At 42.6% G+C, this 26,185-nt stretch overlaps 2 protein-coding genes and 1 pseudogene across 2 annotated transcripts; all 3 read left to right on the top strand.

Moving 5' to 3' along the window:
• Positions 1-10,665: 10,665 nt before the first annotated feature.
• LOC129091378 (olfactory receptor 1509-like) lies at positions 10,666-11,580 on the top strand. Its single transcript, XM_054598975.1, has one exon. The coding sequence runs from the start codon at positions 10,666-10,668 to the stop codon at positions 11,578-11,580; it is 915 nt and encodes a 304-aa protein (XP_054454950.1).
• Positions 11,581-14,554: 2,974 nt separating this feature from the next.
• On the top strand, positions 14,555-15,485 carry LOC129091385 (olfactory receptor 142-like; annotated as a pseudogene).
• Positions 15,486-19,022: 3,537 nt separating this feature from the next.
• Positions 19,023-19,952, top strand: LOC129091395 (olfactory receptor 142-like). The gene has a single exon (XM_054598997.1). The coding sequence runs from the start codon at positions 19,023-19,025 to the stop codon at positions 19,950-19,952; it is 930 nt and encodes a 309-aa protein (XP_054454972.1).
• The last annotated feature ends 6,233 nt before the right edge of the window (positions 19,953-26,185 follow it).

Genomic DNA, 26,185 nt, shown 5'->3' on the forward strand with positions numbered 1-26,185 from the left:
AGGCCGTAGAACAGAATAGCTGTGGTTCAAGTTAGAACGCAGAAAAGAATACTTGTTGGTCAAGTAGGACCGCAGCACAGGACAATGGGGTCATGTTTGACCGCAGAACAGGATAGTTGTGGTCAAGTGAGAGGACAGGATAAGTGGGTACAGTTAGACCAGAGAGAGATTGTAAGAGTCTCCGGAGAACGGATAAAGGAGATGTTTGACCAGAAATTGAGAAAAGCGGTCCTTCTTGACCAGGTCACGTTAGACCAGGAAATTATAAATTTGGGTCACTCTGGACCAGGTCACTTCCGACCAGGAAATGAGAAATTGGGTTCTTGGGACAAGGTCACTTCCAACCAGGATATGAGAAACGGTCACGTTAGACCTGGGGGATGGAAAACGATCAGGTTAGACCAGGTAAATGAAAAACTGTCACTTCGGACCAGGTCATGTTAGACCAGGAAATGAGAAAACGGTCACGTTAGACCGTGAGATTGAGAACCAGTCTGTGGGACCAGCAAATTTCGACCATAGTCACTTCAAACCAGCTAATAGTCTCAGTCTAATGAACGATAATGGCATTACACATTGATGAGATAATATCCACCAGAACAATAGAATGCAGAAGTAGATTTAGTTTATATATAATGAACATTTGCATGGATAAAATATTGCTAACACATGCTATGAGACAAATTGAAGAAATGCAATTCACACGACATGAAGAAAGACATGAAATGACACCACCACCAGTTATATGGATGACTTACCAGATATTTTAAGGCTTTAAAGACCTCTGATTTACAAGTATTGTGGCCCTTTTGTTGCAGGGATGTAGATGAGATGCCTTGGTTTGCAGCCAAAGTAGCAGCCCATATTCTAAAAGAATACTCTGAGTAATGCTGAGGAGATAAGTTGCTTCTAGTGAGGAGTAACTCAAAATGAAAATTAAACCATGATTTACATACAGTAAGATTCCCTTGGGTAAGAAATAAAGCAGAATTAGAGGAAGTAATGGGTCTTAAGCGTAGGTAGTTAACCATAGATTTAAATGGGCAAAAAAGAGAGTCTGTACAAGCCACAATTACCGAGCACACGCCTCCACATTTGGAGTGTTTCAGATGTAGTCTATAGTGGCAGGAAGGAAAGGCCAGATCGGAAAATGTGATGTATCTATTAGGGTTAAAGGATTTCGAAGATGTAGTAAATTCGCCACATCTGAAGAAACATAGAAAGCTAATAAAATAACTAAATCAAGTAAAGCATCCATTTTCCACGAGTACTGTCAGCATCATGTGCAGAAGAGGATGAGTAATAGGCTGTCTTTGGTCAGGAACTGGGGGCAAAGCTTCAGAAATTCCTTTCAACAGTAATTTGATGGCTGAATTAGAAAACAAACTTAGTGAAGCAGGATCATAACACCTAATATTAAATTGAATGCCAGAAATCAAACTGCAAATATATGGAGGTTTGAAATGGCAAAAGTCACTGAAGTAGAAAATGAAAGCACACACAGTGTTTATGAGAACCGGTTTAAGAGGCATGCCAACAGAAACACATAACAAAGTGAAAGTACTCTAAACAAAATCATATGTTCTCACGTTGGAAACTGCCAAACCCTTCCTCATATAAACCTTGGCTGACTCCATATATTTCCCCATGAGGCTTTGCTCTAGGAAAGCATCAGGGTGTGACAAGGGGGAACTGTTACTGAGACTGGATTGGCCTATGGACAGATGGCGCCCTCTTTTGATGATGTCGGCAACAGCTTGATTATCACACATAACAGAGATGCGCTTGCATTTACAGAAAAAGCAGGCCACTGCAACGGGGAAGCCAGTGGCTAGGAAACCACTGGCCTTAATAAACCCCCAAAATCCACAGATGGCGCGGCATCCGTATAGAAGTTCAGCGAATCAGAGGAAGTGACCAGATCGTTGTAAAAAGATGGACGCCATGTCCAGCAAGTGGGATATGAAAGAGCGTCCCTGGGGAATGACGCACATGGCGAAATTGGGATGGCTATGGAGGGAGAGTGAGTGTTGTTTGGTTATGCTTTTTGCCGCGCAATATGATTTAGAAATCTTGTGGATGCGCTCTAATTTCGCGGCTGGAAGAAACGCTTTCATCTCTGCCCCAAGCGAGGAGTTCAAGTATCTCGGGATCTTATTCACGAGTGAGGGTAAAATGGAGCGGGAGATGGACAGGCGGTTCGGTGCAGCGTCAGCAGTGATGAGGGCATTGTACCGGACCGTTGTGGTGAATAACGAGCTGAGCCGTAAGGCAAAGCTCTCGATTTACCAGTCCATCTACATTCCAACCCTCACCTATGGTCATGAGCTTTGGGTAGTGACCGAAAGAATGAGATCGCGGATACAAGCGGCCGAAATGAGCTTCCTTCGTAGGGTGGCTGGGCTCAGCCTTAGAGATAGGGTGAGGAGCTCAGACATCCGGAGGGAGCTCGGAGTAGAGCCGCTGCTCCTTTGCGTCGAAAGGGGCCAGCTGAGGTGGTTCGGGCATCTGATCAGGATGCCCCCTGGACGCCTCCCTTTAGAGGTTTTCCAGGCACGTCCAACTGGTAAGAGGCCCCGGGGTAGACCCAAAACACGCTGGAGGGATTACATATCTCGTCTGGCCTGGGAACGGAGTTCGCCAGGAGGAGCTGGAAAGTGTTGCTGGGGAGAAGGACGTCTGGAGGACCCTCCTTAGCTTGCTGCCCCCGTGACCCGGCCCCGGATAAGCGGAGGAAGATGGATGGATGGATGGATGGATGGAGACTTCAATAAAATTACCAATAATTTATTACACATAAGAAATGAGTGATGCAAAGTCTTTGGCGATTGGTTTAACAGAGGGGCAGTGATGCTGAGGCCAGACAAGCACAATCCCCCTGGAGTCCAGACACTGGTGGTGATGGTGGTGGTGATGTAGTGACTCGCTGCATCCAATGATGAATGAGGAGCAAGACTGTGATGCCGAGTGGAGGTGATTGGGGTGGAGGAGGGTCGCATCTGTTCGTGCTGAATTGACAACTGACAGCAGCAGAAGGGAGAACATTTGTAAAGTTTGACAGTAACGATTTTGATTGGCTTAAGGAAACCCCGGCAGAAACCTAAAGTGAAACCCACAATCAGCTGATAGAGTAGTCACGGGGACAGAGTGTCTGAGATTATGAATGAAAAGGAGTTTAATGATAGACTTCCTGACTGAACTTCCGCTAAGTTTCATTTCAATCAGGAGAGACTTAAATTAAATTAACAATATTTATTACACATAAGAAATGAATAATGCAAAGTCTTTGGCGATTAGCACAATCCCCCAAAAGAGAGAATTATTGTATATAAATATATAAAATAAATAACTTCCCTATTGCTTTAATTTAAGAGGGTTCAAGTAAACCATAGCAAAGGATAGGGTAGGGTCTAGATAGACTGCAGACAAGGTTGGGGGAGGTCTTGATAGACTGCAGAACAGGATAGTGCGGGTCCAAATAGACAACAGTAAAGTCAGGTGGGATCACAACAGATCATAGAATTGATTGCGGGGGTCTCGACAGACCGCAGGAAAGGATAGGTGGGGGTCATGTTAGACCGCAAAACATAAAAGTTGGGGTTCCAGTTAGATTGCAGCACAGAATAGTGGGGGGTCATGTTAGACCGCAGAACAGGATAGTTGTGGTCATGTAAGACTGCAAAACAGGATTGGTGGGTAGAGTTAGACCACAGAGAGATCCTGGGAGTCCACGGAGACCGGATAAAGGAGATGAGAGTTTGTTTGTGGGGTTTTTTAACCCCGGGAATGAGAATACTGTCTAGTTAGACCAGGTCATGTTAGACTAGGAAAATAGAAAATCGGGGTAACTCTACCACAGGTCACTTACAACCAGGAAATGAGAAATTGGGTCCTTGGGACCAGTACCCTTCCGACCAGGAAATGAGAAACAGTCACGTTAGACCAGGGAAATATTATACATGAATAAGATCATGCTATCCCATGCTATGGGACAAATTAAATTACATGCCAGTATTGCAAGACACTACCTTAAAGTGACACCACCACCAGCCATATGAATGACTTACGGTCCCTTATTTTAAGGCTTTACTGATGGAGGTGAAGGCAGAGGATGACCAACGTAACATTTTTCTCAGGGAAGTAGATGAGAACCCTTGGTTTGTGGCCGAAGAAGCAGCCCCTATTCTTAAAGAATGCCCTGACTAATGCTGAGGTGATCTTTTCCTGAGGATCACCTCTAATTGATCATTAAACCATGATTTAGACACAGGAAGATTAACTGGGGTAAGAAATAAGGAGAAGCGGAGCAAGTATGGGCCTTAAATGTATGTTGTAAACATATACATCTTAGCTGAGCCAATACATTTACCCATGAGGCTTTGATTTAGGAAAGCATCAGGGTCTAACAAGGGGAAACTGATACTGATACTGCTGGTCTCTGGAAAGATGCTCCGGAAAGTCTGGAATGTAAAACTGGAAAGTTAATCAGCTTTTATGTTACCTGCACGTGACGGGCTGGTAATAAAGGTGTGAAGGCTGACCATGTTATGTTTCTCATAAAAGGCATGATGTTTTTGGAAGAGAAGTGCCCTCTGTTGATGATAACGATAACAACTTCATTATTGCACAGACGGAGATCAAACTGTGAAAAGAGAGACCCCAGTGACTATCGAACCACTGGCCATGATAGAACCCCCCAAAACCCACGAAAGGCGCAGCATCTGTGTAGACGTTTAGTGACTCAGAGGAACTCATCAGCTCATTGTAGAAAATGTTACACCATTTCAGTGATCGAGCAGAAAATAACAGAAACACAGATTAGAGTGGCATCCGTCATCAAGATAGATGAGTATATATAAGATAAGATAAGATAAAATAATCCTTTATTAGTCCCGCAGCGGGGAAATTTACAGGATTACAGCAGCAAAGAGGATAGTGCAAAACAAGAGACATAGTAAATTAAAAAAACACAAGATCAAAATAAGTATTATAAATAAGCAAATGAGCAATAAAAAACAGTAAAGAACAGTAGAGAATCATTATTATATTCCTTTATTGATCCCCATGGGGGAAATTCGAGTGTTGCAGCAGCTCAACTACACAGACACAGACAATAAATACACATACTATACAACAAAATAAAGATAGAACAAAAATAAGAAATGTATAAGAATACATAAGAATGTACAGTATATCCACATGGGGGGGGGGCTGGTCAGCATGTTGACAGACTGTGGTCTCCGCTGTTGTTATACAGTCTGATGGCAAATTACAAGTTACAAATGAGCGTCTGAAAGAGCTGCCCAGCTGCCACAGTTCCTCATGGAGAGGGTGAGAGGGATTGTCCAGGATGGCTCCGAGTTTGGCCTTCATCCTCCTCTCACCCACTGACTCCAGATTGTCCAGGTCCAGACCCACCACAGAGCTGGCTTTCCTCACCAGCTTATTAAGTTTGTTGGCATCTCCAGTCCTGATGCCACCACCCCAGCACGCTACAGCGAAGAAGAGGGCGCTGGCTACCACAGACTGGTAGAAGAAGAGGGCACTGGTTACCACAGACTGGTAGAAGAAGAGGGCGCTGGCTACCACAGACTGGTAGAAGAAGAGGGCGCTGGCTACCACAGACTGGTAGAATGCCTTGAGCAGTTTATTGCACACATTGAAGGACCTCAGCCTCCTTAGGAAGAACAGCCTGCTCTGTCCTTTCCTGTAGAGGGCGTCAGTGTTGTGTGTCCAGTCCAGTTTATTGTTTATCTGCACCCCAAGGTACTTGTAGGACTCAACCCTCTCCACCTCCCCTCCCTGAATGAAAACAGGGACAGGGGGGCTTCTGTTCCTCTGGTAGTCCACCACAAGCTCCTTGGTCTTGCTGATGTTGAGCTTCAGGTGGTTGTTGCTGCACCATGTGATGAAGCTTTCAATCAGTCCTCTGTACTCCTCCTCGTTGTCCCTGGTGATACATCCAACAATGGAGGAGTCATCGGAAAACTTTTGGAGGTGGCAGGAACCAGAGTAATATTATATATACAGACAGAAACTATTATAAATATTGTATTGCACAGTGTATTAGTGTATTAGTGTATTGGTCTGCTGGGAGCAGAGCTGGTTGTGCAGCCTGACAGCAGCAGGAAGGAAGGACTTGCAGTACCTCTCCTTCACACACTGGGGTTGAAGCAGCCAGTGGCTGAAGGAGCTGCACAGAGCTGCCAGGGTGTCCTGCATGGGGGGGGGGGGGGGGGGGGGTGACAGCTTGGTCATCATCCTTCTGTCTCCCACCACCTCCACCGTATCCAGCGGACACCCCAGAATACTGCTGGCTTTCTTGACAAGTTTATTTATTCTCTTCCTGTCAGCTGTCGAGATGCTGCTGCTCCAGCAGACCACTGCATAAAAAATGGCTGATGCCACCACAGAGTCAAAGAAGGTCTTCAGGAGTGCTCCCTGCACTCCAAAGGACCTCAGTCTCCTCAGCAGATACAGTCTGCTCTGACCCTTTTTGTATAGTGCATTAGTGTGATCAGTCCAGTCCAGTTTATTGTTCAAGTGAACACCCAGGTACTTATAAGATTTCACAATCTCAATGTCCTTTCCCTGGATGTTCACTGGTTCCAGAGGACAGTGTTTACCCCGGTGGAAGTCCACCACCAGCTCTTTGGTTTTACCAGAGTTGATCTGGAGGTGGTTCAGCTGGCACCATCCTATAAAGTCTTGTTTCAGTTCTCTGTATTCCTTGTCGTCACCGGCGGATATGAGGCTGACGGAGTCATAAGATAACTTTTGCAGGTGGCAGTTTGCAGAGTTGTGTTTGAAGTGTGATGTGTAGATGGAGAAGAGGAATGGAGCCAGAACGGTTCCTTGTGGGGCCCCCGTGCTGCAGGACACCAGAACTAACTCACACTCCCTTATCCTCACATACTGTGGACGGTTGGTGAGGTAGTCCAGGATCCATACAGTGAGGTGGTGGTCCACCCCGGTCTGCTCCAACTTGTCCCTCAGAAGCAAAGGCTGGATGGTGTTGAAGGCACTGGAGAAGTCGAAGAACATGACTCTCACAGTGCTTCCAGCCTTTTCCAGGTGAGAAAGGCATCTTTGTAGCAGGTAGATGACAGCGTCATCCACCCTGATGCCAGATTGATAAGCGAACTGAAGTGGGTCCAAAGATGAGATCACCATGGGCGGAGGTGCCCAAGGACCAGCCGCTCCAGGGTCTTCATCAGGTGGGATGTTAAAGCCACCGGCCTGAAGCTGCTGAAGTCCTTGGCCCCCGGGGTCTTTGGGACTGGTACCACGCAGGACGTCTTCCATAGCTGTGGTACCCTCCCCAGCTTCAAGCTCAAGTTAAAGATGTGCTCCACTATCCCGCACAGCTGGTCTGCGCAGGATCTCAGGAGCCTTGAGCTGATGCCGTCCGGACCCGTGGCCTTTCTCACCTTTATCTTCTTCAGTTCTTTTCTCACCTGGTTATTTGTGAGGGACAAGTGGGGGGAAGGGGGCTGTGTGCTGTAGGTTGTTGGAGTTGGGGTGGAGTGCAGTGTTTGAGGAGTGTGGAGGGGAGCTGAGTGTTGTGGAAAAGGGGGTGGAGGAGGAGGAAGAGGGGCAATCCACAGGGGGTGCAGACGATGGGGGTTGCAGCAGCAGGGAGGTCTGGGTGGGGGGAGGGGTGGATGGTTGATCAAATCTGTTAAAGAATGAGTTCAGATCATTCACCCACTGTTGGTCCCCCACAGGTTGTTGGTTGGGCCCCTTGTGGCCAGACATGGCCTTGAGGCCCTTCCAGACTCCGCTGATGTTGTTCTGCTGCAGCTGATCCTCCATCTTCGTCCTGTAGACTGTTTTTCCTTCCCTGATCTTCCTCCTCAGCTCCCTCTGCACAGTCCTCAGCTCCTCCTTCTTTCCTGATCTAAAAACCCTCTTGTTAAAGTTAAAGTTGGATTTTACTTCAAGGTCCCTTGACAAGATTCGACTTCATATCCCCTATCATTTCAGTTGATAATGCTCTTATTGGTACCTACAGTGTTACCCCAAAAAATACAATTTAACAAATAACTACAAGCTACACAGTGGACCTGGTTCCTTTTAGGCCTCTGATGGGTATGGCAGTCTGGTACTAAAATAAATTAGATAAGGTAATACTTTAATACTAATTTTAGATTATGATGGGATAACCATGGGTATGAAACAGGAGAGAAACGCTGGTTCTGAAAAAGTTAAGTCAAAGCTTCATGTGTTAAAGCTGCATTCTGTCTATTGTCCATCAGGGGGCGACTCCTCTGGTTGTATAGTAGTCTATGAGAAAATTACTCTACTTCTCTCTTGATTTATTGCCTCAGTAAACATTGTAAACATGAGTTTATGGTCTCAATCTCTAGTTTCAAGTCTTCTTCAATACTTTTACTTCACTTGAACTTACTTTGGTTTAGTTCACTTCACTTGACTACAGTTGACTACTTCGCTTTAACTCCAGGACTTTGAAAGATGTCCACTTCACTTCACTTTACTTACTTTACTTTACTCTACTCTACTATAACTCCATCCATCCATCATCTTCTGCTTATCCGGGGCAGAGTCGCGGGGTACTCCAGACGTCCTTCTCCCCAGCAATACTTTCCAGCTCCTCCTGGGGAACCCCGTTCCCAGGCCAGATGAGATATGTAATCCCTCCAGCGTGTTTTGGGTCTACCCCGGGGCCTCTTACCAATTGGACATGCCCGGAAAACCTCTAAAGGGAGGCGTCCAGGGGGCATTCTGATCAGGTGCCCGAACCACCTCACCTGGCCCCTTTCGACTTAAATGAAGCAGCGGCTCTACTCCGAGCTCCCTCCGGATGCCTGAGCTCCTCCCCCTATCTCTAAGGCTGAATCCAGCCACCCTTCAAAGAAAGCTCATTTTGGCCACTTGTATCCGCAATCTCATTCTTTCGGTCACTACCCAAAGCTCATGACCATAGGTGAGGGTCGAAACGTAGATGGACTGGTAAATCGAGACCTTTGCCTTACGGCTCAGCTCCTTCTTCACCAAAACGGTCCGGTACAACGCCCGCATCACTGCTGACGCTGCACCGAACCACCTGTCCATCTCCCGTTCCATTTTACCCTCACTTGTGAATAAGACCCCGACATACTTGAACTCCCTCGCTTGGGGCAGTGACTCACTCCCAACCCAGAGGGTGCAATCCACCGTTTTCCAGCAGAGAACCATGGCCTCAGACTTGGAGTCACTGACTCATCCCAACCACTTCACACTCGGCTGCAAAACGCCCCAGTGCGTGCTGAAGGTCACGTTCTGAAGGAGCCAACAGAACAACTTCATCCGCAAAAAGCAGGGATGCAATTCTGAGCTCCCCAAACCGGACACTCTCCTCCTCCCGGCTGCGCCTTGAAATCCTGTCCATGAAAACCCCAAACAGGATTGGTGACAAAGGATTACCCTGGAGGAGGCCAACAAGCACTTGGAACTAGCTTGACTTTGTGCCGAGTATCCAGACACAGCTCTTACAAGGACCAAATGGCTCATGTCAACGAACCAGGTACCCCATATTCCCGAAGTACCCCCCGCAGGACTCCCAGAGGGACACGGTCGTAGGCCTTGTCCAAGTCCACAAAACACATATTGACTGGATGAGCAAACTCCCATGCCCCCTCCAACAAGCCTGCAAGAGTTAAGAGCCGGTCAAATGTTCCACGGCCAGGATGGAATCTGCATTGCTCCTCCTGAATCTGAGGTTCGACAATCAGCCAGAGCCTCCTTTCCAGCACCCTGGAGTAGACTTTCCCGGGGAGGCTGAGCAGTGTGATACCCCGATAACTGGAGCACACTTTTCGGTGCGTTCATCTAACAGCTAAAGAACGGTAATGCATGAAAACTGCTGCCGATGACATTTACACAACACATACTAGGAAGGTGTTAAGCACTTGGAGTTGGTACAGTCTCTAATGAAATGTATATCAACCGAGGATAATATCACTGTTAGTGCATTAACATTGTCACAATGTGTATTTTCTACGGTTTTGATTTGTGACTGTTCGGTGTATAGGCACAAACTACAGCTAGAGACTCCCCCCCACGACTCGCAGTCGCAGGGAGGCGACCCTCTCGTTCTCTGGGAAAACTCCAAAGCCGTGAGTATCCCCACACCCTCCTGTCGCCTCTTACCCTGGGCAACTCCAGAAAAGGATAGAGTCCAGCCCCTCTTCAGATCTCGTACTCAGTTTGGTAGTAAAATCAATTAGATAAGGTAATACTTTAATACTATTTTTTTTATGGGCTCTTTAAGAGTGACAATTCAGAAGCAACTTGTTATGTGAAAGTACGGAAGAAATCATTATTTCCCTACAGTCATTTTTTCTGACCTTTGTTTTCCAATTTGCAAAAGGTAGTTCAGTTTGTTTTCACGCTAACGTTAGAGGCTTAATGGGTCCTTTGATAATTAGCTGAGTCCACCGCTGTGGACGTCCTCTGACTTGACAAGGTTAAAAGAAGCAGAAGCAGCAGTTTCAGCTCAGTTAAGAGGGACTGACTACAGTAGGTGAATGTTAGAATTCACACATCATGAATTAATTGTGATTTATTATTAATTATCTCAGAATTACATTGACTTTTGTGAAGGGTATGATATTTTATCTGTTTTGTGTCATTACACAAAAATCTGCTGTTGTGAGGAGAATCATGATCAACTCAACGCAGGTTTCATATTTCACACTTAGTGCCTACTTTAACACCGGGGTTTTTAAATACTTATTTTTCATGATGGTTTTGTCTTGGTATGTTGTTATTGTTTGTTCCAATCTTTTTCTGATTGCGGTTATCTGTATGAACAGAAGCTTACATGAACCTATGTACCTTTTTCTGTGCAGCCTGTTTGTAAATGAACTGTATGGTAGTACAGGGTTGTTTCCATTCCTTCTGGTTCAGATCCTTTCTGACGTTCACACTGTTTCTGTGCCCTATTGTTTCCTGCAGATTTTCTGTTTGTATTCTTATGCTTGTGTGGAATTTTTCAATTTAACCATCATGGCTTATGACCGATACCTTGCTATCTGTTATCCTCTACAATATAACACACGTATGACGTCAAACAAGATTACAGTACTTATTGCTCTCATATGGTCCTATGGTTCTGTTTTATGTATTGTTCCAGTCATATTGAGTAGCTCTTTACAGCTGTGTGGAAACATCATTAACAAAGTGTACTGTGACAACTACACCATTATGAAACTGGCATGCTCTTATACAACAGCCAGCAACATCTATGGACTCTTAGCTACTTGTCTCACCATTGCATGTCCCGTATCTCTAATCCTTTACACTTACATGAGGATTCTTAAAGTTTGTTTCTCTGGTTCTAAACAGACCAGACAGAAAGCTGTCAGTACCTGCACACCTCACATCGTTTCTCTGCTCAACTTTTCTTTTGGAGCTTGTTTTGAAATCTTACAAAGCAGATTTAATATGAACGGTGTTCCCAACATGTTGCGTATTTTTCTATCATTATACTGGCTTACATGCCAACCGCTCTTAAACCCTTTGCTATATGGCCTGAATATGTCCAATATCCGTATCCTATGTAGACACATTTGTTGAATGTAGACCACTTACGACCATCCCGCAGATTTTTCAGCTTTGGCTTAATTTTGCCATAGGATGGATTATAACAGAAAACCCAATATTGTGTATTGTTGAAACAGTTTTGCTTCTACAAATAAAGGGAACATTAAGATTTATACAATTTCATAGTGGTAATCATGATTTACAATTTTTTGAAAGAAGCGTGCCTTACTCTGTCAGATGGAGAGAAATGACTTGATTTTATTTAATAGAAGAGGAAAATACATTTGTTAAGTGCAGTTTGTGTGAACCTTTATACATTTTGAAAGAAACAAGTTCCACTCAATAAACAGTTCAATAATGCTTTATGTTTTCATGTCTTTCTTCTGGGACTTTTCGAAACAACTACAACAGCGTGGAAAACCAAGTTGACCTGAACATATGACCCTCTGAGCACAGGTCCTCTCCTCTAACACCATATTATTGGTCATTTGATATCCTAAACACTTGTTAGCCTGCTGGAAAGCTGGTGAGAGGAAAGTTAGATATATTGGTGCGTCTTTGTTGGAAGACAAGATTTCAGTTGTAAATTTTGTATTTTTAGGCCATGCAAGCCTGAACGCTGATCGGTAGTTCGTTCAGTAACAGGTCATTAGTTTATTGTTGCCTTATTCCTGTGGAAGTAATTAAGTGCAAATTTACTCCATCACTTACAAATAATAATTATATATACATATATATTAAGTAAACACAAATCTACATATATGATATGTATGTATTAGTATGAATAATATTCTGAACTTGCATGCCATTTAAGAAATGCAGGTATTATGCTGTTGTAAACTGATGAAAGGAAGGAACCCAGCTGTGACCCAAGATCAACTCTTTCTTTCATTACCTGTTAGACTGCTCATTCAGGAACTTGACTTGTACTACCTGGACTACTGCAACTTTTTTCTTGCTGGGGACCCTGTCTCTGTCACCAGTCCTCTGCAACCTTGACCTCTACAACTAGTCTCTGGACCTCTACAGCTAGTCCCCAGGCCTGTGCAACTAGTCCCCGGACCTCTATATCTAGTCCATGGACCTTTCAGCTGGTTTCCAGGCCTCTGCAAATAGTCCCTCGAACTTCCAACTAGTTTCCAGTCATTTGTAACTACTCCCTGGACCTCTGCAACTACTCCCTGGACCTCTACATCTAGTCCCTGGACTTCTACCTCTAGTCCCTGGACCTCTACAGCTAGTCTCCAGGCATCTGCAACTTGTTCTTGGACCTTTCAGCTAGTTTGAAAGCATCTGCAACTAGTCCCTTGACCTTTACAACTATTATCTTGCCTCTGCAACACATCCTTGGACCTACCAGCTAGTTTTCAGGCCTCTGCAACTAGTCCCTGGACCTTTCGGCTAGTTTCACAGCCTCTGCAGCTAGCCTCCCGCCTTTGCAACTTGCCCCTGGATCTTTAAGCTAGTCTCCAGTCCTCTGCAACTAGTTTCCCGGTCTCTGCAACTAGTCCCTGGATCTTCAAGGGAACTTTCATGGAAGTGTCGGAGGCTTTCCCAAGTAGATGGCATATGTTATCCCTATCGGGTGGTTTGGGTTTCCCCCGTGCTTCCCTCCCAGTTGGCTTCCAGAACAGCTTCATGTGAACCTGTCCAGGAGGAAAGGCTGTGGCTCACGAGGTAGAGCGCATGTCCCATAACCACAAGGTTGGTGGTTCGAACCCCTCTACATGCCGAGGTGTCCCTGAGTGAGACACCTAACCCCCAGTTGCTCCCCGGGTGTTTCTTAGCAGCCCACTGCTCCTCTGGGATTGGTTAAATGCAGAGAACTGTAATTTCCCCATTGTGGGACTAATAAAGGCTTAATTATTATTATTATTATTATATCAGCTTACTCCTTTTAAAGCAAACCAGCAGTTTTAAGTTCATTTTGGATGTCTGAGCTCTTCGCCCTGTCTCTAAAGGACAACCCAGATTTGTGGGCGTACTATGAGACATGCAAAAGACCTTACTTTATACATGGAAAGTAAAAGCCCCTGTACCCAAGTCCCTTGGCGTAACCATTCCAGGACTCCAACGAAAGACATTAGTCTGGCCTCATCTCTTGGTCCAAACTGTCTTGGGAGACCCTACCAGGAGTTATTTCCTCTGACAACACAGCTCCCAGGGTCACTGGGACAAACCCCTCCACAACAACAAGGTTGAGGCCACATTATGTTTCTTTATGATTTTGGGACGACATCACTGATTTCTGGGACTGATTTTTACAAGCTGGCTGTTTCCATCCACAAACCAACATTACGTAGGTTAGGTTTGATGAGGAAGTGATTCTAAATTGCTCATAGTGGTGAGTGTAAGTGTTAATCGTCACCTGTCTACATACGTCCGCCCTGTGACGGACTGGCGACCCCACCACTCTGTACCCAGTTTCTTGTCCAATAAGGGTTGTGATTAAAAAAAACATGAACAGGATGAGTTGGAATAGATGGTAAGATTAATTGGTGATTAAAAAAAAACGGGTATTGATGGGAACCATTTCTTTGTCTTTCTTTTTAGTTTTTCTAAACTGTGTGAAATGTTCTAAAGTCATTCTACAAAGTTGACTTTTTTGCTGAATAATTAATCAATCGCTATCAATGGGATCATTCACAATGAGGTCATTCTGCTGCTGTTGGTGTCCTCTGTCTTGAAAAGTATAAAAGACATCAATCGTTTCAACTCAGTTGTCATTAATCCTGAAGGACAATAGGTGAATGCTCAATTTCTCAGTCATTTGTAAGCTCAGTATGATATTGAATGAAATGGTAGATTTGGGGGTGTTTGTTAAAACTGTTTTCATGACAATTATTCTGTTCAGGATTACCACACTGATTTATGGTCATGTGTGTTTGGTGTTTAAGTTCCAACCCAGTCCAGATTTAAACCAGTGACATTTTAACAAATATATAACAAATGTTAACATAATTATTTGTTTGTGTGCACAGTAATATTGTCAGAAACCAAAGTGAGAATGATGATTAACTCCACACAGGTTTCTTATTTCACACTTGCTGCCTACTTTGACACCGGTGGTTTTAAATATGTATGTTTCATGGTTATTTTGTCTGTATATATGTTAATAGTTCTTTCAAATATTTTTCTGATTGCTGTTATCTGTATGAACAGAAGCTTACATGAACCTATGTACCTTTTTCTGTGCAGCCTGTTTGTAAATGAACTGTATGGTAGTACAGGGTTGTTTCCATTCCTTCTGGTTCAGATCCTCTCTGACGTTCACACTGTTTCTGCTCCACTTTGTTTCCTGCAGATTTTCTGTGTTCACTCTTATGGAGCTGTTGAATACTTAAACTTAGCCATCATGTCTTATGACCGATATCTTGCTATCTGTTATCCGCTAATATAACACACGTATGACATATTATAAGATTGCCACTCTTATTGCTTCAACGTGGTTATTTCCTTGTTTTGCAATGGTTGTTTTGTTATTTTTGACTTCTCCTTTAAAGCTCTGTGGGAACATCATTTACAAAGTTTACTGTGATAACTACTCTGTTGTAAAGCTGTCCTGCTCTGATACCAATGCAATTAACGTATATGGACTGATTGCAACTTTTAGCACAATCTTTGGCTCTTTACTTTTAATCCTTTACTCTTACATGAAAATTCTTCTAGTTTGTTTCTCTGGCTCTAAACAGACCAGACAGAAAGCTGTCAGTACCTGCACACCTCACCTCGCTTCCCTCTTGAACTTTTCTGTTGGTGCTTGCTTTGAAGTATTACAGAGCAGGTTTAATATGAACAATCTACCCAATGTCTTCAGAATTTTTCTATCGTTATATTTTCTAACATGCCCGCCGCTCTTCAACCCTGTACTGTACGGCCTGAATCTGTCCAAAATCCGTGTCATATGTAAAAGTCTGATATCAAATCGAGACTATTAATATTAAATTGTTTAACAGGTTTTCATAGATGAGCTATTTTAATCAGACTGTGTACTTTAATGTAGATCTGTGCTTCTTATAATGACACAAATAAAGTACATTAACTCAACAATTTGTTCTCTGTTAATACAGGAAAATCCACGGCACTCCTGATAAAGTCTAACAACACTTTTAGAAATAGCACAATGCCATGTCAGATTGAGCTAGACTTAAAATCAAATTTACAATTACACCCATATACATATATTAAGATTGATATTATATTACATTATGAATATTACATAAATGAAACATACATATCTCTTCTTCATTATCTTATTAAGTGAACAATTCAGTTTACTACATTAACATGTCTGATGAATTTTCACAACTAGTCATATCTGTAATGTTTGCACAAATCACGATCATGTGACCTCAGCTTTTATAATTGTGTATGTCATTTTGAAAAAGGTATTCCATTGTTATTTATTCCATTTTTAACACGCTTTGACCTGTTTCATACCTCTGCAGTCTGTTTCTTGTGCTGCTTCAGCATTTGAATTTCCTTCTGAGGTCAATAAAGATCTTATCTTTTCTTATTTACAATGAACAGACAGCATGTGAAACCCACTCATGTTCTAAATCTGTATTGTCATGATCACAGCAAGTACTGTGAAGCAGCCGTTGGCAATAACATTAAGGACACCAGGCTCACTCCAACAATGCTCATCAGATAAATAAAACATATTAGATCAGCTTTATGGTTTAAATGCATGGATTAAATACTCTTTTGATCATGTTTTTTACATTTTCTGAATATCTTCCCAAAGCATGTGAAAGGAGGAGAAGAGTTCTTATAGATGGATTGCAGACTATTGGTTTATGAACTGGATCAATATACAGTGTTTTGGCACTAATGGAAGTAGATTTAGTCTGTGTGTGAATTAGTTTTTTTTCCATTTTTATCCATAGTGGGATATCTCCTGGAGCGGTAATGTTGATATTTGGATAATGTTCATGATTATGTTTGGTTGATGTGCTGTTAGGTGATGGCGGACTAACATGCCTGGATGTTTGGTTTGCTGTTAGTCAATGGAGAACGGGTCATGTAAAGGACCAGACACAAACATGAAATATTCATTCATTTATTCATTATGCTGCTCTATGCCTAGACTGCCGGGAGACTTCCCATGATGCACTCAGCTCCTCTGTCCTCGGCTCGCTCGCCATCTGTATGCATCTTTGTCCCGTTAATGTTACTAGCTCGAGATCTTCTCTCTTCCATAGTATGGTGTTTCTCCTCCTGCCGCTTTCTGCAGGTATTTTTGACTCGTGAACTGCTGAGTCTGGATCTATAATTGCAAGGCAACTACAGCCTCCATGTTCCTGCTTAACACTTGTTGCTACAATTATAATTTATTAAAATGATTATTATTGAGAGTCAGGCTGGAGGATGTGGTGGTGCCAATCTGCACAGCTCGGGTCTGCCTGTCATGATCCAGTGTGTTGATTCCCAGGTCTCTGAGTTTGATGAAGAGCTTATAGAGCACAATGGTTTTGAATGCTGAACTCAAAGGACATCATTCCCACATATGTGATCCTCTGGTCCAGGTGGGAAAGGTCAGTGTGGAGAGCGAAAGTGATGATGATGTCTGTTGATCTGTTTGTCTCGAATGCAAATGGAATGGGTCCAGTCAGTCAGGGAGGGAGGAGGTGATGAAGGTCTGGACTGAAGCAGTTCATGGTTGAGGAGGTGAGAGCTGCTGTGTTGTTGTCATTCAGAGGGCTTTGGTCTTTATGGACAGGGAAATCATGGCCTTCTTGAAACTTGCGTGGCGTGAAATATTCAAAAGGTCGAAAATGTTTGAGAAGACAAATGCCAATTGGTCGGCACACACCTTGAGAGCTCAGCAGGGGATACCATCAGGTCCAGGTACCTTGTGTGGATTACTCCTTCATAGAGATCTACACACATCAGCGCTGGGTAATATTGGGGATAAGGAGTCCTGGTCCGTTTGTACCTTCTCAGCCGGGGAGTTGATCTAAAACCAATGTGTTCGGTTCATCTGGGAGAGATGTCAACATTACCTCAGCACTGCTGGTTTTCCTTTTGAACGCTGAAAAGGACGGTCAAGAAAAGCAGTGGGAATCAGGATGACGCAGTGCCCTCTTCAGAGCTTGACTTCTGGATTTGGATGGTTTTAGTTTTGACAGAACTGACAGGTCTTAAGAATACTTTAGACCCTTGGTTTGTCTACCAGCCACATGTCAACCTAATCTCCCTGATTCTGCTTTACATCCTCAGTGATTGATAAAGTGAAGTCTGTTTGTTCATTGAGGCTTTGCGCTCCTCGACCTCCACCTGTCGGTACTGAAGTGTCTTTGCAGGTTTCTCAGGAAACTGGTCTGCAAGATTCCAAATAAGATCTAATCCAATTAATTAACACTTTCTTATCCAGGAGAGTTTGCACCATAAATATTCTTCAGCTGTCACTTCATCCTGGTTTGTTCACAAGCCTTGGGCTTCCTTTTCTCTTCTTTCATGATTTTTGGTCCTCATGTTCCTGAAGGTATTCTTCAAACCACATCCTGGTTTGCTTTAACTTGCCCTTGACAAGCCTTTCCTGTAGGACCATGACTCCCTGCTCGGACAGACCTTGAGGGTAACTCGTAATGTGTGATTTGCTTACATCTGCAACCTCAGTATCTGCACCCCGTTGCGTTCTTTCCCACATGTCTGGTTATTCCTCGCTGTCGCCATACTTCCCAGGTGGCCAACTAAAACTGGCCTGTCACCGCACTGCGAGAATGGCATGGGTTTGATTCCACAAGCTTTCCTACGAATCAAAGTCAAAGTAGGTTTGGTTAATTGATTAGTCTATATAGGTGGTTTTAGTTTGTCAATAAACTTTATGTCAGCCCTGTGATAGAGTTGTCTGGGACAAACGAGTATAGATGGATTGAGGAAAGGAACAAAGATGACTGAAACACATTATTTAAGGTCACTGATGAAGTGATAACAAACATGAGTTCCTAAACGGTCTCTGGGGTTAGAAGTTACAGACAGAAGCTTGAAAAAGTTTTCTTTCTGCTGACTTTAACTGATGAAAGGTTGAGAATCATTGGGAGATGTTGTATTGAGGTCACATGCTGATCAGATGCTGTGGGTTTCCTCTGTCTTTAAATGTTTTATAAGAAGTCAATGCCGGGTTTCAGCCCAGTACAGAGGGACTCACATGAACAGTGAGGAGGGAGGTGAAAGCTCAAATTCACACAATGTGGCTGACTTTGTTTTGTTCATTTTAACCAAAACCTCATTGTGACTTTGAGAAGAAAATGGTCCATTTAGGAATGTTTTTTACAATTGTTTCCATGATACTGAATCTGCTAAGCATCACTTTACTGAGTTCTGTTCATGTGTGCTCTATGTTTAAGTTGCACATTGTGCCAAAGTCAAGGTTGAAGGAAGTTACATATTTACCAATCTATAACCAGAGATAACACAATAATTGCTTGAGTTGCACAGTAGAGTTGTTGTGAACCAGAAGGAGGATAATGATGATCAACTCTACGCACGTTTCCTTTTTCACACTTGCAGCCTACTTTGACACGGGAACTTTGAGGTTATTTTATTTTATGATGGTCATGTCTCTATACATTGCTATAGTTATTGTCAACGTATTTCTCATTGCTGTTATCTGTATGAACAGAAGCTTACATGAACCTATGTACCTTTTTCTGTGCAGCCTGTTTGTAAATGAACTGTATGGTAGTACAGGGGTGTTTCCATTCCTTCTGGTTCAGATCCTCTCTGACGTTCACACTGTTTCTGCTCCACTTTGTTTCCTGCAGATTTTCTGTGTCCACACTTATGGAGCTATTGAATATTTAAACTTAGCCATCATGTCTTATGACAGATATCTTGCTATCTGTTTTCCTCTGCAATATAACACACATATGACCTCTAATAAGATTGCCACTCTTATTGCTCTGACATGGTTATACCCTTTGCTTGCATGTATTTTCATAATATATTTAAATTCCCATTCCGAGCTGTGTGGGAACATCATTTACAAAGTTTACTGTGACAGCCACTCGGTTGTGAAGCTGGCCTGCTCTGATACCCGTCTAGTTAACACATATGGGCTCATTGCATCTTTTGGCACAATCTTTGGAGCTTTCATTTTTATCATTTACACCTACATGAGGATTTTTAAAGTTTGTTTTTCTGGCTCTAAACAGACCAGACAGAAAGCTGTCAGTACCTGCACACCTCACCTTGCTTCCCTCTTGAACTTCTCTGTTGGGGCTAGCTTTGAATTAATACAGAGCAGGTTTAATATGAACAGTTTACCCAATATGATGCGAATATTTTTATCGTTATACTGGCTTACATGTCAACCGCTCTTTAGCCCTGTAATGTACGGCCTGAAAATGTCCAAAATCAGAGTCATAGGTAAAAGCCTGATGTCAAATGTCGGCTTTTGATAATAAGTTTAACTTGTTTGCTTTAATCAGACCTTTGAAGTATTCTAATGTCAAGCTAAAAATAAAGTCAATTAACTCAACTTTTCAACCTCTTTTGCAGTTTTCACTCCATGTGGTTCTAATGTATGTAGCAGCACTACATATTGATGTATATTCTATGTGTATCAGTAGTACTACTGTTAGTAGCAGCACTACATATTGATGTATATTCTATGTGTAGCAGTAGTACTCCTGTTACACATAGTAGCGTGAAGCTCAAGGCCTTTATTCTACTAAATACCTTTTGGAGTCCCGATGATGTTTGAAGAAAGCACTGAAAACAGACAGAGTTTGATGCAATACAGTTTATTCTTTAAGCAAAATATTCAACCCTAGTTGACTCTCTGGAAAGTGAACTTGTTGACCTCCAAGTCTGTGTTCAAAGTTCTCTGCTGGAAAACAGTGGATTGTTCCTTTCAAACTGGGAGCTAGTCACTGACTGAAGATAGGGAGTTGTAGTATTTTGGGGTCTTGTTCACAAGTTAAAGGTAAAATGGAACGTGAGATGGACAGAAGGTTCGGTTTAGCGTCAGCAGCGATGAAGACGTTGTATCGGACTGTTGTGGTGAAGATGAAGCTGAACAGGAAGGCATAGTTCTTGATTTACCAGTCCATCTACGTTCAGACACCTTCTATGGTCACGAGCTTTGGGTAGTGACAGAAAGAAAAGAGATGGAGGACACAAGCGGCCGAAATGATCTTCCTTCGTAGGGAGTCCGGGCTCAGCCCTAGAGATAGTGAGAGGAGCTCAAACATCCAGAGGAAGCTCTGAGTAGAGATGCTGATCCTTTGTTGACAGGAACCAGTTGAGGCATCTGATCAGGATCCTCCTAGTTGCCATGGCGAATCGCCCCGGATAAGTGTCAGAAAATGGATGGATGAGAAGCATGTGACTCTTGTTCCTATCCCTGTCCTCCATGTTACATACATACCAACAAACTTAAAATAAAGTTCTAAACATTTTGCAGAGCTGGAGCATTAAGCCAAGTCTATTTTATTGTGGCTTAAATCCTAAAGAGGTCTCTCTAATCTCCAGACGCCCCTTATTGTTAGAGCATTGATTAGAAAACAAACACCACCCTTTAGCTCGACCTAAAGTATAAATACTAATAATAACTATTTTTGGTATATCTCTGGAATGCAACGGTCTAGGCACTCACTTTAAAGGCCTTTAAAGAAAATTTGCAATCCAGAATTGAACAGCACTGTTTTTAAGAATCTTTGTAATAATTCCATTAATTAATGTCTCCTGTGATTATTAACCATTTTTTGTGTTGAAAGGAGTTGTTGTTGTTGTTGTTGTTAGCTGTTAGCTGAAGCCAACTGAGAAGATGTATCCCATGATGCATTGGGCCGAGTCTTTCGCCAAATCAGAGGCTGTACTGTTGACCTGTATGTGTGACAGTGCTGATCTCAGGGACATGTACAATAGAATAACATGAACTTCGACTCAACCTGGTATCAGTAGATCTGTGCTGTTTAGAATAAAATAAAACAAATGGAATAAATAATGAGCAGAACATGCTTTGCACACTTGGATTGTATTGTAAAGAGTGTAGCCAGGATGCACTGAGCAATCTATGGATACAAACACATTCTTTTTACTTCATTTTTTATTGAGTTAAATTAATGTAGAATCAGCCAGTCATATTTTAATTGACAAAGAAAGAAAAAGAAGCTACATCAAACAGAAATATGAATAATAATGTAAAGAAGAATTACATTTATTTGGCTTCTTGACACAGAAATAGACAGGAAGTGACATCAGAAGAAAAGGAGCCTCGTGGCCCTGAATGAATAGTTAGATGAAGGACCTGTGACCAGTACAACCAGACCAAGCAGCTGAGGCAGTACTGATTGGAAGAAATTAGATATATTTTTGATCAGTGTTGGCTACAGTGTTAAGTTCATTTTCCTGGGTTAGGGTTAGGGTTAGGACTCGAACAATCGAAAAGCCCCAAAGGTGTTTCATTTATACGCAGAATCTCCGGTTATTTACAGAGCTTCTATCACAAGTCTCCAGTGTGTGTTGTGAGTCTTTGCAACAGTGGGGAGATGGAGACACTAGTACTACTAGTACTACTAGTACTAGTAGTACTAGTAGTAGTACTACTGTGTGGTAGTACTGAAGTTATGTTTGACCCAAATGTGCCCCGGGATACCAAATGGCCCTGTTGATGTACTGAACCTGGTGGAAGCATGAAATGCTCAGTGAAGGAAGCAGGAGGACTCAAAGGTGTACTGTGTTGATATTTATCTCCCTTTATACTCAGTAACACTCTGCTATCATTTACTTTATCACGGTTTCCGGCCTTCACCTAAGGGACAAAGATGTGACCTCGTTCTCAACCTGCTGCAGCTGCATCCTAACGTTTCAAAATGATGATGATTAAAGTCAAGAAAACTGGTAGAAACTATCATGAGTCACGTTGGTTGCTGCTCCGACTTTGTCTTAATAAACATGATATTTTCTGTTTACATAGTACTTTTTATTTCCCCTCTGCTATTAAATACATTCATCTCATTTCTCAAATCTGACACAACATGATGTGACTGTTTCTAAAATTGAGTGTGTCAGGTCTATTGGTTTCAGAAAGCAAATCAAGTATGAGTAAATGTACTTTTGTTTAAAACACACTGCACGGAACAAATCAGTGGTCAATATCGTGAAAGAGAAGAGGCTAATGCTAAGAGCCTACATTTGAAATCAGGTTTTTACACGAAACACCTATTTTGTTGTTTTGTTTATTTCTGCTATGATGTCATCTCTCTGCCTTGTTTACATTGTTATTGCTTTTATTGTTTCTGTCTTTACCATGTAAAGTGCCGTTGAGTACCTTTTAAGCGCTATACAAATAAATGTATTATCATTATTAATATTGAAGATTGGATTTAGATATCAGAGAGCCTACTTTGTTTCCTCTGGCCCTGTTGATCTACAAAGTCCCAAAGACAGCTGAGGAGGACCATGAGAGCAGGATCAGCTGTGACCTGGATCTGGATCAGAGTCCCAGTAACGGTTCTCCGTTTGGCCCAGAGGCCCTCTAGATAGATGCTTCTAAGAAAAATCAATACCTCAGTTATTTTACAGTAGCAAATGAATGAAAACACATTTCTAAAAAGTTCAAACATCCTACTTTTTTAACCACTCATTTTTAGTTAGGGACCTAATCAGGTTGCTTTTATTTCTAATGGACAGATTGGAGGAGTGAGGCTAAGACACATCCATTGTCTCCATAGAGAGCTGGTCTGATCAGCTAGTTTGGCCTAAAACATTCTCAGCACTAATCTGGTGACAAATTCGTCAAAAACTTTGAAGGAGCCAGATCCTTTTACACAATTTCCCCGTATTTACTTTTTCAAAGTTTCAAAGTTAAGATTGTCCAGGAATAATTTAGAAATCTCCTGACAGCCCCAGACCTTCACAGGCTCTGAAGACTAGATGTCTTTGGTAGACATATTTCAAACCATCCCTGGATTTAACCACCTCACCATACGATTATGTTTGGACAAAACATAAAGGTGTTTAATGGTTTATTGTGATGGATTATTTATGGGAAGATGTTTTTTGGGGGAAATGATTTAAACTAGTGGCTCTTTTGAGGCAAAGGAAATCTATCTAAAAATGATGATTGTTTGGAAAATGATCGGGGGATTAGAAGTAAATAGGATTTGTTTTTCCTATTAGTGCCGTCCTTGTTTTCTAATCTCTCAGTAAAACATTTGTCTGGTGGCTGCCATCAACCCCCGTCAGAGAAACAAGAAAACATTATCTTTCATGTGGTCACTACACAGTAGCCCAAACACTACCCTGTGTTCTGTAGTAACCATAGCGACAGCAGAGCGTCCTCCCATGATGATAATTGGCCTGTTAGTGAAACTGGTTGGAGCCTCCAGAGTGTCCAGGTGTCCACAGACTCCTCTGGGGTTGTCCTCGTGGTTACAGATGATGAAGAGATACAGAGAGGAGCTCCTCCGGGGCTCATTACTGTCAAAGGATACAGCAAACAAGACGAGTCCCTGATGTCCTCATGTCCTCATGTCCACCACAACAAGGACAACTAACAGAGCTTTGACCTACAGAGGACCTCTAACTGGAGGACGAGTCCCTGATGTCCTCATGTCCTCATGTCCACCACAACAAGGACAACTAACAGAGCTTTGACCTACAGAGGACCTCTAACTGGAGGACGAGTCCCTGATGTCCTCATGTCCTCATGTCCACCACAACAAGGACAACTAACAGAGCTTTGACCTACAGAGGACCTCTAACTGGAGGACAACTAACAGAGCTTTGACCTACAGAGGACCTCTAACTGGAGGACATCCCTGTGTCCTCATGTCCTCATGTCCACCACAACAAGGACAACTAACAGAGCTTTGACCTACAGAGGACCTCTAACTGGTGGATGTAACGTCTCACTGTGACAACATATGTGTGTTTACATCAAGTACTGTGGCGTAAAAGGCTTCAAAATAGGCTTAAAGAGAAACAATGCATTTTAGTGATACAGAACACATATAAATATATTTTGTAAATAAAACTGTATGAGTATAAAAATTCATCGGAAGTTTGAAAAAAGACCTTGTTTCTATCCAGGTGGACTTAAAACTTCCATCACAAAAAGTAAGAGCCCAACTAATTCTGGATTTATTTTGGGCTGATAAATCAATATTTGAGAGTTTCTTTTAACGCAAACACATAACATATTGTACTTTTTACAGTTTAATAATAAATGATCAGTGCTCTCCGTTGAACAGCCTATGTAATGGACACACTGTTTCTAAATTAACTCCAACATATCTTTGACATTTCTGTACTTCAATTTCTTTCCACTTATCGGCCAACATATACGCTGATGATACCGTTATATGTACTGCGATAAAAACAGATTAAATAGTTTAGATACTTGAAATCAGCCTTTTTTATTTCCTGTGTTAATAAACAGTTTTCACTGTTCTTTTCAACAGTAATACTGAACCAGGCAAAGTGAGCAAATGCCCTGGGGCCCCAGAGCTTTAGACACCCTGAAGGGCCCAGGTTTTACTGTATTACAATCACACAGAGGTCTGATTACTTGCAAATTTGTTTGTGTGCACACTTCAGTGCACACTGAAGGTCACGTTGTACCCATACGGCGTCCCCCAGCAGGTCAATCTGGTTAATCCTGTATGTGTTTATGATTCATTATGAATAGTACAAGAACTCACTGCCCAAACAGTCACAAGAAGGTCTAGTCAATTTTAAATATGCCAACTGAGCTTTGACTTCCATACGTGGTATTAAAGACGACTGACCAGCTCCACTTTATTTATTTATGATTTATAATAATACTATTTGGCTATTATAACGCTGACCTTGTTGTTTGTGTGTCACTTCCATGTCACTACTAAGGGGGGGCCTAGATGGATGGAGCTAGAATACTCTGGCAGCCCCTCACTCATGGTGATTCAGGTCCCTCAGGTAGTCACCACTCTGAAGTTGAGAATGTATTTAACTATTTAAAGAAAGGGTACCACACCAGCACATGGGTCCATTGGGAGCAGGGCATGTCTGTGAAAAAGGACCAAATAGGTCATCGGTCTGGTTTGTGGTGGAATCTGTTGTTGTACACTTGGTCCAGTGTAGGTTGTCTTGTAATTCACTGGGGAAGAGGGCAGTGCCAGGTGAGTTGAGTGACAGCAGTAGCGTGCCAAAACAAAAAGAGATGACCATGGCAGCCATCGGGTTTCGAGGATCAAAGGCCTGAAATACAATTTGTTGAACTTGTAGTTTCGGAGTCGCTCTGGTTGCCGAATGAGTAGTATCACGTTGGAGTAAGTTTGATTGAATGCAGGTAAAAAGTCTGTGTGGAGAGCAAAAGAGGCTTAGTCATCAGACCCAAAGCAGTGGTCCCAATGTACAGGTAGTCCAAGGTACAATATCAAATAGATATTAGACTGACATAGGAGACGGTTTTGCACCTTAGGACCTTTCTTCCTTATCAGACAGCCATGCTGCCCTTTCGCGGTCTATTTGCTGACCTACACCCCTAACTTCTGGTTATTGAAAGAGCCAGTAGAAAACACAACTTCACTTCACTGAAGTGTCCAGCTAATCCGCGTTTTTCTCTTTGTGGGTTTCAAGATCCACCTAATCATTCGGCCCTCCAGCACTTCCAGCAATCCCAACTCCTTTGAAGACAAGGAAAACT

The sequence above is a fragment of the Anoplopoma fimbria genome, chromosome 1, assembly GCF_027596085.1.
Source record: "Anoplopoma fimbria isolate UVic2021 breed Golden Eagle Sablefish chromosome 1, Afim_UVic_2022, whole genome shotgun sequence".
NCBI classification, from domain to species: Eukaryota; Metazoa; Chordata; class Actinopteri; order Perciformes; family Anoplopomatidae; genus Anoplopoma; species Anoplopoma fimbria.